The sequence below is a fragment of the Otolemur garnettii genome, unplaced genomic scaffold, assembly GCF_000181295.1.
Source record: "Otolemur garnettii isolate 467f Iridium unplaced genomic scaffold, OtoGar3 scaffold00010, whole genome shotgun sequence".
Taxonomy (NCBI): Eukaryota; Metazoa; Chordata; class Mammalia; order Primates; family Galagidae; genus Otolemur; species Otolemur garnettii.
The window spans coordinates 3,057,108-3,075,981 of NW_003852405.1; the positions used below are offsets into that span (position 1 = coordinate 3,057,108).

General features: G+C 38.4%; 1 protein-coding gene across 1 annotated transcript in view; it reads left to right on the forward strand.

Moving 5' to 3' along the window:
• LOC100954154 (calcium-binding mitochondrial carrier protein SCaMC-1) overlaps positions 1-18,874 on the forward strand; it is a 47,217-nt gene that overhangs the window by 19,515 nt on the left and 8,828 nt on the right. Inside the window, exons 3-7 of the mRNA XM_003784090.3 lie at positions 651-738; positions 8,337-8,448; positions 10,515-10,673; positions 13,254-13,406; positions 18,492-18,599. Coding sequence (XP_003784138.1) covers positions 651-738; positions 8,337-8,448; positions 10,515-10,673; positions 13,254-13,406; positions 18,492-18,599 — 620 coding nt within the window. The remainder of the gene's footprint in view (positions 1-650; positions 739-8,336; positions 8,449-10,514; positions 10,674-13,253; positions 13,407-18,491; positions 18,600-18,874) is intronic.

An 18,874-nucleotide genomic window follows, 5' to 3' on the forward strand; every position in this document is an offset into this window, starting at 1 on the left:
AACTATGTACATTAATGCACTTCTGGGGTACAGTGTGGGGTTTTCACATGCAATCCGAAATACTTCCATCAAACTGGTCAACACAGCCTTCAGGTCTTTTTCTCAGTTATTGTTTTAAAACGTTCACATTCTACTCTTAGATTCACTTGTACCCCTATAAGATAAACCTCAGAAGTGATCCCTCCATTTTTACTCCTCTTTAACTCAGTAATATAATAAGACTTTACGCATAATAAATGTATAGCCATTTATTTGATTGTGGAAACAGGTACTTTTAAAATGAGTACACAATAGATTAATTGAATTTCTCGCAGGGTTAGAGTACACGTGTCTTGATTTGAATCTTAGTTTTCCTGCTCCTTAATTACATTACTTGTAAGGCCACTGGAGCTCCTGGTCTCCTTTTCAGAGGAAATTATTATTTCTCTACAAGGCATTTATAATTACCGAGTTAAAAAATGTATGTCTAGTTGTTTAATGTATTTGTTAAATTTTGAATATTAATAGTATATTTAAGCAAATCTGTAACTTGCCTAAATGAATAATTTTGCCTTAATCAATGAGTTCAAAGCTTTCCCTTAAGTTAGAAGTTTTTCTGAGGTTTTTGTCAATTCTGAGTCTGAGTTTATGTGCTTTTCATTTTTTTAAAGGAAAAATTGAAGCTGCAGAAATTGTCCAGTCTCTCCAGATACTAGGTCTGACTATTTCTGAAAAACAAGCGGAGTTGATTCTTCAAAGGTAAGCTCTTCATCTGATTGACAGTTGTTTTCGACTTTGATTTTCATATCGTGCGTTCGAGATCTGCACTGGCAAGTGTGGCTTTAAAACACCTTCGGGCATGTCACCATTCTTCATGCACATTGTCCCCCTTTCTCCCTTTTCATTTTGTGCATGCATACGTGTGTGTGTGTGTGTATGCTGTGTGTATATATTTGTGTGTGTGTGTGTGTGTATATATTTCCCATTCCTATGCTATATAAATATAGCAAAGCATATTTGAAGCAAAGCATTTACAGATGATCCTCATTACTTAAAGATTCCATATTTGTGAATTTGTCTACTCACTAAAATTTAATCTATTTAACTCTAATTCAACCCTAACCCTAACCCTATTAGGAAACCCTAACTGTTAGGGTTAGGGTGATGTTGTATACATATAGCACAGGAATGGGAAATGTATTCTCAGATTGGACTTTATCTTACAAATACAGTGGAATGGCAGTAATATTTTAAATCTCTAGATAAGAGATTTCACCTTGTTTTATTTTTTCTTGTTTGAGTTCTAAAGTGATAGTAGAACTTGTTTCAAAATAAGGAGTCTAGCAGATACATCAAGTTACTTAACCTGTGTGTGACTGCATAAGAGAGAAATTCCCAAGCTGTCCTGATGTACAAAGAAATACCTATTTAAACTTCCAGAAAACAGAAATGCCAGTTTGAACCTTCGTGTCCAGGGCAATCATTTCAGTTACTTAGCCAGTCATACCTTGACAAACTTAATGCTTTATTGTGTAGAATAGAGCAGTAACCTGTGCAATACGGGTGCTCTGAAATATTTGTCTGCTATAAACCCAATGGAAGGAACAATTTATTATGGTAATAAAAAACAGGAAAGGATGATTATGTTATATTAATATTCTTTTTTAATTACTATTTGCATTAAATCATAACTTTGTACATTGACGCATTTATGGGGTTCAGGGTACTGCTTTGAAATACAATGTGAAATGCTTACATTGAACTAAGTAACACATCCATCACAATTATACTCATTTTTTAATAGTTTTGAAATGTACCGTTGCATCATGCACATTAGGTGAGGTCCCCCCAAATACCCTCCCTCCTCCCATATCCCTGTAATCCCATAATCCCAAGGATTTCTCCCTGGTTCCTTCCTCCTCCTCTTCCCTTCTACTTTCTGGACTATAGTTACGTTTTGCCATTCATATGAATGTGTAGGTGATTATATATTGATTTCATAGTAGTGTTGAGTACATTGGATACTTTTTCCCCCCCATTCTTGAGATACTTTACTAAGAAGAATATGTTCTAGCTCCATCCAGGTAAACATAAAAGATGTGAAGTCTCCATCTTTTTTAATGTCTGCATAGTATTCCATGGTGTACATATACAATAATTGTTCATTCATTCATGGGTTGATGGGCACTTGGGCTGTTCCTATGTCTTGGCAATTATGAATTGGGCTGCAGTAAACATTCTGGTGCAAATGTCTTTGTTATAAAATAATTTTGGAGCATCTGGGTATATACCTAGTAGAGAAATTTCATGATCAAACGGTAGGTCTACTTTTAGTTCCTTGAGTTATATTAATATTCTTGTGAATGTCTTTAGTCTTTACATTATCTAACAAATTTCTTCTAAATGGCTTTATTGTTGAATTTACCTTCTTATATATCTGCCACATTAGCATTTCTCTTTTCTGTCTGTTCAGAATTTTTTTATAAATAGCTACTCAGTAGGGAGGCTCAAAGTTTAAAGGCTAAGCACAGACAGTTAATTTTGTTGGTGCTGGGTGAGAAGGGCTTTCCTGAGGAAATGAAAATCTAAAACATGAAAAGGAGACAAACAGAGTTTTGACAGTGAGAGAGGCAACATATAACATTCTGCTTCTAAAATCACATTCTTCCAGAAAACTAGTTATTCCCCCTGGTTCTTTAACCAGAAATCACGTTCCCGTATTTTTCCTTTGATAACATTAGTAATAACACAAATTCCAAGCCCAAGCTTCAGAATAGACCAAGATGTATTAGTCAGCTGGGCTGCCATAACAAAAATACCCAAGAGTGGAATTGCTGGGTCATATGGTAGTTCTATTTTTAATTTTTTTAAGGACCTCCTTACTGTTTTCCATATGTCTAAAGTGGTTTACTTTCCCACCCACCGTGTGAAAGGGTTCCTTTTTCTCCACATCCTCACCAACACTTGTTATTGTTTGTCTTTTTCATAATGGCCATTCTAACAGGTGTGAGATGATATAACATTGTGATTCTTACTTGCAATTTCCTTATGATAAGTGATGTTGAGCATTTTTTCATAAACCTATTGTCCATTTGTATGTCTTCTTTGGAAAAATGTCTATTCAAGCCCTTTGCCCATTTTTTAAATCAGGTTATTTGTTTTCTTGCTATTGAGTTATTTTGTGTTCCTTATATGTATATTTAGGACATTAACCCCTTATCAAATGCGTACCTTGCAGATCTTTTCCCCCATTCTGCAGGTTGTGTCTTTACTCTGTTGAGTCTTTCCTTTGCTGTGCAGAAGGTTTTTAGTTTGATGTGATCCCATTTGTTTATTTTGATTTAGTTGCCTATGCTTACGGTGTCATATCCAGAAAATCATTGTCAAGTCCAATGTCATGGAGATTTTCTATGTTTTTCTTCTAGTAGTTTCATAGTTTGGAGTCTTCCATTTAAGTCTTCAATCCAATTTCAGGTTTTTTTTTTTTTGAGACAGAGTCTCACTTTGTCACCCTCAGTAGAGTGCCGAGGCCTCATAGCTCATGGCAACCTCAGATCTTGGGCTCAAGTGATTCTCTTGCCTCAGCCTCCCAAGTAGCTGGGGCTATAGGTGTCCACCACAATGCCTGGCTATTTTTAGAGACCTAGTCTTGCTCTGGTTCAGGCTGGTGTTGAACTTGTGAGCTTAGGTGATCTGTCCACCTCGGCCTCCCACCACACCTGGCCTTATTTGATTTTTTTATATGGTATGAGATAAATGTATTATTTTACTCTTCTGCAGGTGAATATTCAGTTTTCCCAATACTGTCTATTGAAGAGACTGTCCTTTTCCCATTGTATCTTCTTGGCCCCTTTGTCAAAAAGCAGTTGGCTTTAAATGTGTGGATTTATTTCTGGGATGTCTGTTCTTTTCCATTGGTCTATATATGTTTTTATACCCTGTTGTTAGGTTAGTATATTTTGTTGATAGTTTGAAGTCAGATAATGTGGTATCTCCAGCTTTGTTTTTGCTCAAAATTGCTTTATCTGTTTGGGTTTTTTTAATGGTTCTATATGGATTTTAGTATTGTTTTTCTATTTCTGTGAAGAATGTCATTGATATTTTGGTAGAGCATTAAATTGTATATATCTCTGGGCACTATTGACATTAAAAATATTAATTCTTCCAATCAATGAACATGGAAAGGCAGGGTGTGGTGGCTCACATCTGTAATCTTAGCACTCTGAGAGGCCAAGGCAGGTGGATTGCCTGAACTCACAGGTTCCAGACCACCCTGAGCAAGAGCGAGACCCCATCTCTAAAAATAGCCAGGTGTTGTGGCAGGTGTCTGTGGTCCCAGCTATTTGGGAGCCTGAGGCAAGAGAATCACTTGAGCCATAGAGTTTGAGATTGCTGTGAGCTGTGATGCTACAGCACTCTACCGAGGGTGACGAAGTGAGACTCTGTCTCAAAAAAAAAAAAAAAGTTTCATATATTTGTGTCTTCACATATTTTCATTTATTTGTGTCGTCTTCAATTTCTTTATCAGTGTTTTGTAGTTTTCCTTGTAGAGATCTTTCACATCCTTGATTAAGTTTATTCTTAAGTATTTTATTATTTTTTATAGCTAGTATAAATGAAATAATTGTCTTGATTTCATTTTTAGTTAGTCATCTGTTAGCATATAGAAACATATGCTCATATTTGTATGTTGATTTTGTATCCAGCAACTTTACTGAGTTCATTTATTAGTTCTACCATTTTTTTTGTAGAGTCTTTTTTTTTTTTAGATTTTTTTTAATTAAGTCATAGCTGTGTACATTAATGCAATCACAGGGTACAGTGTGGTGTTTTCATATACATTTTGAAATACTCTCATCAAACTGGTTAACGTAGCCTTCATGTCATTTTCTTAGTTATTGAGTTAAGACATTCATACTCTGCCTTTAGAAAGATTCACTTGTACTCTTATAGGTGTAGAGTCTTTAAGGGTTTTCTGTATATAAGGTTATGTCATCTGCAAACAGGAAGAATTTAACTTCTTCCATTTCAATTTGTATCCCTTTTCTTTCTTTGTCCTGTCTAATTTCTCTGGCTAGGAATTCCAGTACTGTGTTGAATAGAAGTGCCAAGATTGGGTACCCTTGCCTTGTTCTTCATCTTCAAAGAAAAGCTTTCAGGTTTTTTGCCTTGGAAGATATTCACTGTGGATTTGTTGTATGTGGCCTTTATTATGTTGAGGTACATTCTTTCTATACCTAATTTGTTTAGTTTTTTTAAATGAAGGAATGTTGAATTTTCTCAAATGTTTTTTCTCATCTATTACCACAATTATATGGTTTTTGTCTTTCATCATGTTAATGTGATGTCACATTTATTGATTTATGTATATTGAAACTTCCTTGCATCATTAGGGGGAATCCCACTTTATTGTGATGACTCAGTTTTTTAATGTGCTTTTGAATTTGGTCTGCTAGTATTTTGTTAAAGATTTATGCTTGTGAGGGATAATAGCCTATAGTTTTCTTTCCTTTGTTGTATGCTCCTGTGTCAGGAGTCTCCAAGACCCTTGAGCCGTTCAGTAGGCCTGTCCAATTCACTCAGCAGAACTAGCAAATTTGGCTAAGTGAAAGTAAAGTAAAGTGGGTGTGAGAACAAGGCAGCTGGGACTCCAATGCAGCAGAAAAAGAATATATTTATTTAAAGTAGGGCATAGAGGTTGGGCTCAGTGGTTCACGCCTGGAATCCTAGAACTCTGGGAGGCCAAGGCAGATGGATTGCTTGAGCTCAGGACTTCAAGACCAGCCTCAGCAAGAGTGAGACCCCATCTCTAAAAATACCTCGTCTTTGTAGGAGGCACCTGTAGTTCCAGCTGCTTGGGAGGCTTAGGCAAGAGGATTGCTTGAGCCTGAGAATTTGAGGTTGTTGTGAGCTATGATGTTACAACACTCTGCCGAGGGCAATAAAGTGAGACTCTGTCTAAATAAATAAAAAATAAATATAGCAAAGCCAAGCAAAGTAAAGCATAGGTAAGTAGAGACTTTTCCAGAGGGGTTGGAAAAGGATCCCCTGGCAAGTGAGAGGAGACACCACATGAAGGCAGAACACAAGTATCAGTATCTTATCTTAGTTCCCCCTGTAATTATCTATAAAGTATTTCATTGGTTCCCCCTAGGTCTTTAGGATTCTTGTCTCCGTCTTGTTGGTCACAGATAAACTTAGTTGCCACATGTGCCCATTTTTCCTCCTCTTTTTAGCCATAATTGCTGCCTGCTATTTTCCTGACAGTTGTATGGTGGTGTCTCTTAGTCTTGGGATGTTTGTGACATTTGCTGTGCATCCTGTTCTCTGACTGCGACTATTATTCCACTTTGTGTCACAAGCTGGAAACTGCATGTGTGGAGAACAGGACATACTCTGTGAATTGAGTCACAAGGTTCTTGAGACTCACTGTTTGTTGCAGGGTCCTTTTTAACTTTCTTGTCTAGGAGGCTAGACCTTTCTCCTGCTTCTCTGTAGCCCTTTTCTGTCCCTAAACAGTCTGCCTTTTGGTATTAGGGTAATGCTGGCCTTGTGAAATGAGTTTGAAAGTAATCCCTCCCCTTCACTTTTATGGAAGAGTTTTAGAAGAACTGGCATTAAGTCGTCTTTAAATGTTTGCTGTAGTTTAGCAATAAAGCCATTAGGCTTTCTTTGATGTGAAACTTTTTATTACTGATTTAATCTCCTTACTGTGGGTTTGTTCAGATTACCTATTTCTTTATAATTCAGTCTTGGTAGGTTGTGTGTGTCAAGGAATTTGTACATTTCTTTGGGTTATCCAATTTGTTATTCATAACATCCACCGTGATTCTTTGTATTTCTCATGTACCAGTTGTAATGTCTCCTGTTTCATTTCTGATTTTGAGTCTTCTCTCTTAGTCTAGCTAAAGGTTTGTTGATTCTGTTTAACTTTCAAAATAACTATTATTGTTATTGATCTTTTTGTCTTTCTAGTCTCTGTTTCATTTACTTCTCCTTGGATCTTTATTACAGTAGAACCTATATAGTTGATACCTCCTTAAGTTGACCTGATTTTCATAAACCATGCCACATGTATGTATCTGTGCAGGAGACCCACTTTTTTATGTTGAGCACCTCCATATGTTGACCAGTTAGTTACAGTCCCTTGAGTGGTCAACTTGCTGTATTTTTCTCTTTCTGCTAACTTAGGGCTTACTTTGTTCTTGTTTTTTAAATTCCTTGAGGTGCATTATTAGATTCTTTTTGAGTTGTTTTCTCATGTAGTCTGTTTATTTATTTGTTGCTATTTACTTATTTATTGTAAATAATATAAACTTCCTATAAACTTTCCACTTAGAACTGCTTTTATTATACCCTATGGGTTTTGGTATTTGTATTCATTTCTTTCATCTCAAGAAATCTTTAACTTTTTTTCTTTTAATTTATTCATTGCCCCACTAATTGTTTGGAAGCATGTTATTTCCATGTACCTATGTTTGTGAATTTCCCAAAGTTCCTCCTGCTATTCATTTCTGGTTTTATACCATTGTGGTCAGAAAAGATATTTGATGTAATTTTAGCTTTCTTAAATTTTTTAAGCCTTGTTTTTTGGCCTAATATATATTCTTTCCTGAAGGATGTTCCATGTGTAATGAAGAAAAATTGGTATTCTGTTGCTATTGGAAATAAAACAATAAACACTATAATCTAGAATAATATTATAAACAGAAATAGCACAGGATTCTTGGGCAGATATGGAACATTAAGACCCGTGTGCTGGGGCAAGTCAAAATTTCAGTATAATTTCTCATATGCAAGTCAGAATAAAAAGTGGCACTAGAAAACACAATAATAAATGTCTTAAAATGCATTGGAAGCGCTCTGAACTTTCCCTTTGTTCTTCCTAAATAAAACCTCTGTTTTTTACACTGAAAAAAAAAAAAAAAGAAAAAGAAATATCTTCCTGAAGCAGTCTAAGAAAAAATGAGCCATAATTTTATTCTACCTCTCAGTATTTTTCTTCTAGTATTTTAATTACATTCAGTATTATTTTGATGACTCCCTGTCAGTATTTTTCTTCCAGTTGTTTTTGGTTTTCGTGTTTTATAGCTCATTGACTTTGAGTTTGACAGAGTGCTTGAAGTAGTTGTCAGTGAGCTCTCTATAATTTTTGGATCCATTTTAATCTAAATAATTAAAACTATCTGACAGGACTGTAAGATGCTTGCTACCATTTCCAACAACCTATAATTGTGCATGAGATTCTTTAATAAGAACATTAAGTTGGAAAAGAAACTATCATTCTGTAAAATGGCCAATGATGTTGTATTCATCAATTTTGTCTTGTTCTTTATATCATTTTTTGAAATTTTCAGCATTGATGCTGATGGGACAATGACAGTGGACTGGAACGAATGGAGAGACTACTTCTTATTCAATCCTGTTACAGACATTGAGGAAATTATCCGTTTCTGGAAACATTCCACCGTAAGTGTGCATTACATGTTTATACTCCCTTGGAGCTGTAAGCTGTAGGTATAGTTATCATCCAAGAACACTCTGTAACACTCACAGGCCAGCATGCTTCAGTGCCAGCAGCTCCTTCACATATTGTAGCGTTCTCTTTATTGTATTAGGCATAGATTTATAGAGCATCTTAAAAAACCCAACACTGCATAGACAGCCATTCTCAAAAGTTGAAAGAAATACAACCTTGGTGAACAAGTTACCTAGCTTTTTTTGTCATGTAAGTATTCTGCTGTAGGGAGATGTAAAAATCATAGGCTTTTGCATTTTATAGATACTGTTATATATTTTGTCTAAATAATCTCAACACCTCATGGTTTTTAAGGGATCTATTTCCTTAGCCCTTGATGACATGGCCAGAAGTCCCTTCTGAAACTTTGCTTGTTTGGTCAACCTGCTTAGGTTTATCTCTCACGTAAGGCACCTGCAATGATCATTAAAGGTTATAAAATGTTTTAGGCTGAGCTGCTCAGCTTTTTGCATCAGTCTGCATTCCACAAAACTTTCAGATTTTGATTGCATTTCATTAATATGCTGCTGAGTTCTGTTATTATGCAATATGCTTTTGAAACCATTGGGAACTCTCTGAAAGATTTTTATTTATTTTTTTGTTTTTTTGCCTATTGGGCTTGCCGTGTATACTTACTTATGGATTTCATTAAATTTAATATGCAGTAAATGAAGCCTGGAGTTCACATTGCAACTAGGAACAATGCCTAAGCTTATGTAAACCATTATAAAATAATTGGTGATTAATATTTTTGCAAATTTAAGTATAAAAATATGCTATAGTAGTTTAGTTTTCTAGATAAATGTTATACTTTTGTGAGGTTTTATTTACTTGATTCTTTTTATGTCTCTGAAGATAGTTGATAACAGTTAGGCTGTTTGTTATATTGCTGGTAAAGTGGAGGAAGAGAGGGTTACTACCATAACATAGCTCCTTCCCCTTATAATCTTGCTGTAAAATCTTTTAGACAATAAAGTTGTAAGAATATTATCATTATAGATTATATTTCTTTCAAGCTATATTTGTAAATCTATAGTAATGCTTCCCTCAGGCTATATTTGTAGTCTGTAGAAATGTGTAGAATGTATTGGAGGGGTAATCACTTCAAACAATACCTTCCTGTTAAATAAATTTTATATAAAATCAATTGCACGGTTAAATGACAAGTCAGATTTCTAAAAATAGTTCTAGGTAGTCACTATAGAAAATGAGTTTGGGGCTCGGCATCTGTGGCTCAAGTGGCTAAGGCACCAGCCACATACACCTGAGCTGGTGGATTCAAATCCAGCCCGGGCTGCCTGAACAACAGTGATGGCTGCAACCAAAAAATAGCAGGGCATTGTGGCAGGCGCCTGTAGTAGTCCCAGCTCCTTGGGAGGCAGAAGCAGGAGAATCGCTTGAGCCCAGGAATTGGAGGTTGCTGTGAGCTGTGATGCCACAGCTCTCTACCCAGGGTAACAGCTTGAGGCTCTGTCTCAAAAAAAAAAAAAAAAAAAGAAAATGAGTTTGGTGGGGTATCTGCAAATATAGGTTTAATTTAATATCTATTTATTTAAATCATATAACAAAGTATAACATAGAATAATTTTGACATAAGGGGAATATCATTGAAAAATTGACAGATTAATTTCTTGAAACGTGTCATCAGCAATTAGATGTGGTTTTCTAGCTTCATGAAAAGTGACTTTCTAAAAAGGATTCACTACACTTGATAAAATGCTGCCCTTTCTGCTTAGATCAAGAGGAGAAAAATTCATCTGCAACTATCAAGAAAGAAAGGTGTAATTGTTGCCACTGTAAATTTGTAATTACCGTCGATTTTCATTTCCTGCAAACTGATAACAATCATATGAATAGACTATAATCTATGTGCTCAAATTAGTTCAGCATAAATCCTAAGGAGTAGAGTTAAACTTAATGGTAAGACATGATTCTTCTCTAAAACAAACAGCAAAACTGTCTGTGATTACCTGTTTTTAATTGAAGGAGCATGGGGACCTTTCTTTCATTTTAACAGGGAATCGACATAGGGGATAGTTTAACTATCCCCGATGAGTTCACAGAAGATGAAAAAAAATCTGGTCAGTGGTGGAGGCAGCTTTTGGCAGGAGGCGTGGCAGGTGCCGTCTCTCGAACAAGCACCGCCCCTTTGGATCGCCTGAAAATCATGATGCAGGTGAGCTTTATGGTCTGTGTCTAAGTTTGTCTTAAATATTCTGAAAGAATGAGAAATGTGTTGCTTTGAAAAAGAAGTTTTGAGACTTTGCAGTAACAGTCTTTGGTACTTTTACAAAAATTCTCCATATCATTGCTGGTACCCCTGAATTCAGCTCACGTAAGTATGGCATTGTGGTGCTCAGCTTTCCTTTATTGGCGCAAGTATGTCTGAACTTCTAATCTTTGGCACTCTATGACTATTCAAATGTTTAATTAAAAAAAATTTGGCCATTATTATGGGATTCTCCTTAAGTTATTTGTGCTTTTCATTTTTTCCCTAAAATCTAGAATCTGAGAATAAGAATGTCATTTTAAAAATTATTCCAAAGCTAAGGTTAGCAGAAAAAGATCTGGATTTGTAGACTGACTTTGCTATTTACTAGCAGGGAAGACTAGGGTAGGGCAAAGTAGAAAGAAAGAGAGAAAAGAAAAGAATTAAGATTTATTTGGTGCTCATTGTGATGACCCATTTAATCCTCACAGTAGCCCAGTGAAGTAGATTTTTTTATCCTCATTTTATCCATGGGGAACCTGAGGCTCTGTGCGTTAATTGCCTTTTCCTGGACGACAGATTAGATGAGGAACAGAATTATCTTTGTCTCTGAAGCTTATGATTCTCAACCTGCCTGAGACATCTTCTCATTTTCCTGCATTAGGGAATGGGAATAAGAATATCTAACAAGGGTTAGATACAAAAGTTGTAAGAATTAAACAATACAAGGTATATGAGAATGCTTGATACACTGGATTAGCCTATTTATAACATAGTAGTTGTTTAAAATATTTTTAGAAGTTTGTTTGTTATACCTATGGTCAACACTTTTTACATTTATCCTTCAATTTCTGTAGAAAGTATTTTGGACAGTATTTTAAGCTAACATCTATTCAGAAGGTACCTGAACCTCAAAACTTATTTAGGGACAGAGATAGCACTTTAAAGAACAAGGGAAGGGAATTGGTGTGTGTACATGTGCGTGTGTGTGTGTTTCTTTAGGAATAATAGTAATTGATTTTGAGAGAGCTTGAGTAAGCATTCATCTTTTACTTCATCATATTTTATTGCAAGGTTTATTTACTTAAAATGAAGTAGATTTCTTTGGGATTCGGTGTCTACAAATTCAGGGGTTCCAAAGTCACCTTCAGGTTCACTCGAAGGACACACGGTCACTGAAAGCTGTTATACTCACAGAAATAGTTTATCACTGGGAAGAGTTACAGCTTAACATCAGTCAACTAAAAATATGCACAGGGCTGAGTTTGGGAGGCATCAAAAGCTGAGCTTCTGTGGTCCTCTCTCTCTCTCTAGAGTCTTTGTGTGTTACTTTCCTGGCACTCCTATGTGACAAGATGTGCAGAATACTGCAAACCAAACAGGGCAGCTCGCCCCAGCCTTTGGTGACCGAGTTCTCATTAGAGCTCAATCCCCTTGTGACCCCATGTCTGACCTTCAATCTTCAGCCCTGTTCAACCCCTTGCACTTGTGTATGTGGGCTTTTTGTTTTCTTTTGTTTTATTTTTTGGTGGTAGTCACACATTTTATATAAGCTGAAACAATCAGAAAATAGCTTATTTTTAAGATTATTCTTGGTTTATTAGATCTAATTAGTTTTTTTTTTTTTGGCTGGGGGTGGGTTTGAACCCACCACCTCCGGCATATGGGGCCAGCCCCCTACCCTTTTGAGCCACAGGCATCGCCCCCAGATCTAATTAGTTTTTATATGTAGGCAATCATAGGGTCTAGCATATTTAAATGACTGCCACATCTGTCATTAAGAATTATTGCCATTCTGGGGCGGTGCCTGTGGTTCAGAGGGGTAGGGCGCCGGCCCCATATGCTGGAGGTGGCGGGTTCAAACCCAGCCCCAGCCAAAAACTGCAAAAAAAAAAAAAAAAAAAAAGAATTATAGCCATTTTGTCAGTATAAGCCAAGTAATTGACTAGTACTCACTGGATTAGACAGTGGGTACCTTGTCATGAATTTATAGCCCAGAGGAGACTCATAGTATGCCACAGAAGGTACAATTTTTATTTTTTGTTTCAGGCTGTGTGCATTCCAGTATCTGTGGCTGTAAGATAAATGTAACATCCAAATCATTTTCAGACTGACTTATATTTCATCTCTGTACTACTTGTTGAAGAGAGGGAGTGATGTATTACTCGCAGTATACTTCATGTTTATTTCTCTTTAACTGGACTTATTCATGTTTCAAAGGGTGTTCCATAGCCTCGTACAAAATTTGGTTCGTGTTATCTTACTGATGTCATTCGTAATAATTTTTAATTTCTTATGTCCTCTCTTATCTGCTTTCTTACCCTTAGGGCATCAGTTGTTCTTAGTTTTACATTTAGAGACAAGTCCCCCGAAATGGTGGTCATACTTCTTCCCAGCGTTATATATTTCCCCAACCTTCTCTATTTTATTTTTAAATATATCTTCTTGCAGTTATAAACAGTACTAAAAAGAGATTGGGTGGTTACTTGAGAAATAGTGACAATAATAGGCTACCCGTATTTTATATCATTTTGCTTCTATTTGTAGGTTCATGGTTCAAAGTCAGACAAGATGAACATATTTGGTGGCTTTCGGCAGATGGTAAAAGAAGGAGGCGTCCGTTCCCTTTGGAGAGGAAATGGTACAAATGTCATTAAAATTGCTCCCGAGACAGCTGTTAAGTTCTGGGCCTACGAACAGGTAATTGTTACCACCTGTGGAAATTATTAACAAAGAGCGTTAGAAAACTGATTCAGTAAAGATTAGCATATGCTGCTTTGGGGAGTCTTATCTTAATACCTGGAAATTTATATATATATGGGCCGTGAGGAGTTTTTCTTATGGGAGATCAGACTAGATAAACTCAGAGATTCCTCACGTTTAAATTCTGGGGTTCTGAATTGTATAATATAATTTATAAAGAAAGATTTTGTGTTCTTTTCTAAGGATCTCTTAAATGCAAGGTAGAATTGTTGCTTATTCCTTCTGAATTACAAATAGAAGCAGCATGCTAACCTAAGTTTTATGAAGGTGCCCCAGTCTGAAAGTAAAGTTCTAAGTTGAAGACATTGGTGTGATTTGACATGGTAATGAAATTGAGTTGAATTTAGAGTGAAAGCTCCATGAAGGGGGGAGCCTCTGCTTCTCTGCAACCAGGCTTCCCTCTGAGCCCTCTTTACAGAATTCCGATTTCTGCATGCTCACTTTCCCTGGACGTCACAAGGAAGGCTCTACACAGTGTGGTGCCTTCTCACAGCCTCCAGGGCCCGTTATGTCTCTCTGCTCTTTCTGCTGAAGGTCCGTTCATCCCCCACGGCTCTCTTTAGGCCACCTGCCTGTGGCAGCCTCCCCTGCCTGGCCTCCTTAGCCTGCTGAATTGCAGAATATCCAGCTTTCCATTGGATAATTTCTTCAGGGTAAATATTCCACGTACTGATATTTTCTCCGATTTCCCAGACTACTTAGCTGGCCCACTTCTAGTTTCAGGTAGATTCTGTTCCTTGAATAACTAGTGGTTTAGAGAACTAAGAAAAGGATATTTTCAGCCTGATATGTAGCTCTGCCAGACACATCATCAGTTTGGGATAAAGCCGTGGTCTATTTGGGTTGTCATTACCATAGTTGTGTCATTGTATATTGATAAGGTGGCAATGTCATGTAGCATCCCCATAGATTCAGCTGCCATCTGTGCACTAAGTGCCCTCCATCCTAACATCTTCCCCTTCATCTCTAGACCTACCATCCACCTAGGTACTGTGTCTCTCTGCATCTCTGCTTGTATCTCCGGGAGGGCCTCAGACTCAGCATGTCTGCAGTATGGCCGACATCTTTCCACCTCTTTCCACTCTAGCTACACACACCCCTTCCTCTTTCTCTGTCATGTAGTGGGGACTGTCTTTCAACACTTTACTCAGGAGTTAGTTCCTCCAGGAAACCTCTGCCCTGTTATAGTTGCCTTCGGGTCCTTCTGTTGCAGCACTTTCCCTGTGAATTCTGCTGATCTCGATCTTTTGGCCCCTCCTTTGTGAGATGGTGAGCTCACTAAGCAGGAGCTGATTGTTTGTCAGGTTTGGACTCACAGCACCTTTCCAGTGCCAAGAAATCCTTACTGGAGAGTGAAAGGGCAGAAACACCAGAACTGGGATTTGAGCTCAAGCCCGCCTCAATCTCAAGCCCATTCAGATGAAGGGAGGGGGGCTTACAAGCAGAAGCTGCAGCACGTGGACAAGCACATGGGCACGAAAGGGCAGCACTCGCTGGGGAAACTAAGCCTCAAGTGGAGTGTGTGTCTGGGAAAATAATGATGAAAGCTGGACAGTAGGCAAGGAGCCAAATGTAACGGGGGCCTGTGTTTTCTGCTAAACACGGTGGGGGACTACTGAAGTATCTAACGTAGCAACGTGCAATGAGTACATTTACATTTAAGGAAGAGCAACGTGGAAAAATAATAGAGAAAGGACTGGAGGAGGGGAAGGCTGGGCTGGAGGCAGCGAGACTATTTAAGAAAATATTTCAGTAATTCAGGTGAGAAATGATGAGCACCAGTACAAGGTGATGGCTGTAGGGATTGGAGAGGAAGGCAATGGATGGAAAAATATTTTAGGAATAGAATTAACAGAACTCACTGACCGATTAGATGTGGATGAGGGGAGAAAGGAATCAGGGTGTTATGTTGGCTCCCAACTTGAGTAATTATATGTGTAGAGAAACACATATGCAGCCAGCTTGCACCTTAGATGCGCTGAGTTTGAAGTACCCCTGGGACACACATGGGGAGCTATCCAGTATGCAAGTGGATATAGCATGGAGAAATTAAGAGAGATCTTTGATGGAGAGGTTGTTGCGGAGGCGAAGCTGTTGGAATGTGCAAGATCACTCAAGAAAAGCTTACAGAATGAGAAGCATTCTGGGAATAAACCTAAAGGGAGCAGTAGAAGGAAAAGCTGCAAAGTGGCCTGGGAAGGACTAGCTGCGGGGACGGGAGAATATCCAGAGGAAAGGCGGCCTGGAAGTCAGTGGGAGAGAAGGGTTTCACGGAGGGTCAAATGCTACGAGGTGATGACCACAAAAAGGAAAGCAATTGTAGGGCTTATCAATCCAGAGACAGATAAGCTTAGTATGTGTGTTCCAGTGACGTGTAAGGGGAAGAGAAATCATGCTGAAATGAGGAAGGTTTTAATCTCTTTGGGGAGTGATTGGGAGGTAAAGAAGCCTGGGTTATGTGGATGCCCTTTTCATGGAGTCTGACTGTAAAGGGAAGGAAAAAGGGGGAAGGGTAATAGATAAGGGTAGCGGGAGGGTTTGATTTGATTTACTTTAATGTGCCTGTTGCTGAAGGAAGCCTATCAGGACAAAGAGGGAAGTTGCGAATATGCCTGGGAGGGGCTGATTAATGTGGCAGAGGAAGCTGTGTGGGGGGTGGGAAGGGGCTGTGGGGAGAACAGGCACTCTCCAGAGACCATTGGACCTTTGACTGCAAGGAGGCCTCTTCTGGAGCCAGCTTGGCAAGAAAGAAAGAAAGAAAGAAATATACGTGGTTGTGGATAATTCTGTGGGCAGGAAAACCAGGACATTCTTACCTGGTGGCCTTACTGTCCTTTCTTGAGTTCCTAAGACAGGAGGTTCCCGAGAATGAGGGAGGGAGTGGTATTGGAAGCTGGAGGAGCATGAGTAAGATTGAAGTAGGTGTTCAGACAAATGGAAGCCAGAACTGAGACAGACGGAAGGATTTCAGGGTGGTGTGAACCCAGTGAAGTCTCCTTTAGGCAAACCAAATTCTGGGGCCTTGGCAAGTTGAAGTCTCCACAATTGTCACCTCATCTCTAAGATGGCAGTTAAACAGGGTGACATAGTGCTAAGTACCTGGTACAGTGCCTGACCCTTTAAGGCTCTCTGTCCTCAAATCTTTCCTTTGTATATGGTGTGTTTGGGGGAACAGGGAGAACATAAGTCAAATACTTACCCTTTAAATATTTATTGTTCATCAGTCACTAAATATTTACTATTTATGTTTAATAAGTTCTTCAGGGATATAAGATATAAAAGGTGTCTTCAAAGTTCCTGTTAATATATGGGAAGGTTTTAAGCAAATTATATTCAATGATTGTGACAAACTCATACATAGGAGAATGAGTTGGGTGTAGGCAGAAGAGTTTTATGTAACATTTTTGTAGTTTAGCAAACAGAACCCTTGGAAGCACTAATCTCTTTTGGGAGGAATATCTGCTATTTGAGAACTCATAAAATAATAAAATACTTAATTTTTATCATGAGCAGAGAAACACTATTTTGCTAGGAGAATGTCAGCCCGTATTGTTGTGATGGGCTCTTTAGATCCCAAGGAACAGAAATGGCTAGTGAGGAATGGGCGTCTCTGGAGGGACACCGGTGGCAGGAGGGAAGGACCCTCAGAGAGAAGTCCAGGAAGGGGGACTCTTCCCTTCTCCATGGATGTGTCTGCTCCTTTCTGCTAATTATCCACTTTTCCCTGTGGTGTCAGCCGCTGATGACCTCTGTAGACCCCGCCTGCCTTCTGAAAGAAGGAATCTGGTCGGCCTGGCTCATTCCTGTAGTCTGTGTTTGAATAGAGCTTTTCTCTCCATGTTGCCCAAAGATGATACGTTAGCAATAGTAGTAATAATAATAATGTCTCCTGAACATCTGCCAGTGCCCAGCACTGTGCTGTGTTACAAGTTCTGTTTTATTTCATCTACTCAATAATGCTATGAGTATTATAGATGAGGAAACTGCACCTTGGACATGTTTATGAACCTGCTCAGGGACACACCACTCTGCGATTTTAGCTCAGGTCTGTCTGACTCTGGAGCTCATGATGTTAACATCCTGCCTGATCACTATTTTAGCTGCATGTGGGTCATCTTTCTACCCTTGATCCAATCAGCTGTGTCGAGATGCTTTAACAGTTGGCCAGGGAGATGTTGGGCTTGACATGGTAGTATAATTATATGTATTAACTATAGAAACTGTTTTTCTAAGTTGTTTTGTTCATGTGTATGACTTAATTGCTGATTTTACTTGTACTGGTGAAAAAAAAATCATCTTTTAAAAACATGGGAAAAATATCCAAAAAAACTGTGAAAAACTTTCTTAACCCTGTATTTTCTGTGCATCTTGGAAAGAATACTACTACATTCTTTTCGCATAGGAACAACTTAGTCCAGTCTGTGCTACATCTGTGTCCTGTAGGCATCTAACTTGAAAACCATTGTAAACCTGGTCCAGTAAATTGAATGTGTTAGCATTTAAGCCTTGCTTTTCTACCAGGTATTGTTAATATAGTGTGTTTTGAGCACCCATCAGCACATTGTTAATTGTTGATTTCTGGGAGCTGATTTGTGTGTTACTATTGCCTTAGTTAGCCCAGGCTACCATAAAATACCATAGACTATGTAACTGAAACAGCAGGAATTTATTTCTCACAGTTTTGGAGGCTGGGAAGTCCAAGGTCAAGGGAGCAGCTAGTTTGGTTTCTAGGGAGGACTCCCTTCCTGGCTTGTAGACAGCCACCTGCTTGCTGGGTGCTCACATGGCATTTCCTCGATGCACGTAAGAGAGGAGAGAGAGAAAGGGAGCGAGCTCTCTGGCATCTGGTCTTATAAGAACACTATCTTATCATTAGGGCTCCTCCCCTATGACCTCATCTAACTCTAATTACCTCCTGAAGCCCCATCTCCTAGGGGTTAGGGCTTCAACATGTGAATTTTGAGGAGACACAATTGAGCCCATAGAAGGTATTAATGTACATTTTAAAACTTATTCATACAGTACAAGAAGTTGCTTACTGAGGAAGGACAGAAACTTGGAACCCTTGAGAGATTTATTTCTGGTTCTATGGCTGGAGCCACTGCACAGACTTTTATTTATCCCATGGAGGTAAGTGCCATTGTGAAATCTGATTGCTGCATGGTATTTATTCTGGTTATCTATCACCGTGTAACAAAATTAAGAGTTTAAAACAGCAAGCAAGCATTTATCACTGTATAGTTTCTGTGGATCAGGAATTTGAGAGCAGCCTAGCTCAGCACTGCTGGCTCAAGGCCTTCTCATCCCACAGTCAAGGTGTCAGGCAGAGCTGCGGTCATTTCAGGGCTCATCTGGTGGCAGATCTGCTTCCAGGCTCCCTCACGTAGCTGCTGCCAGGCTTCACT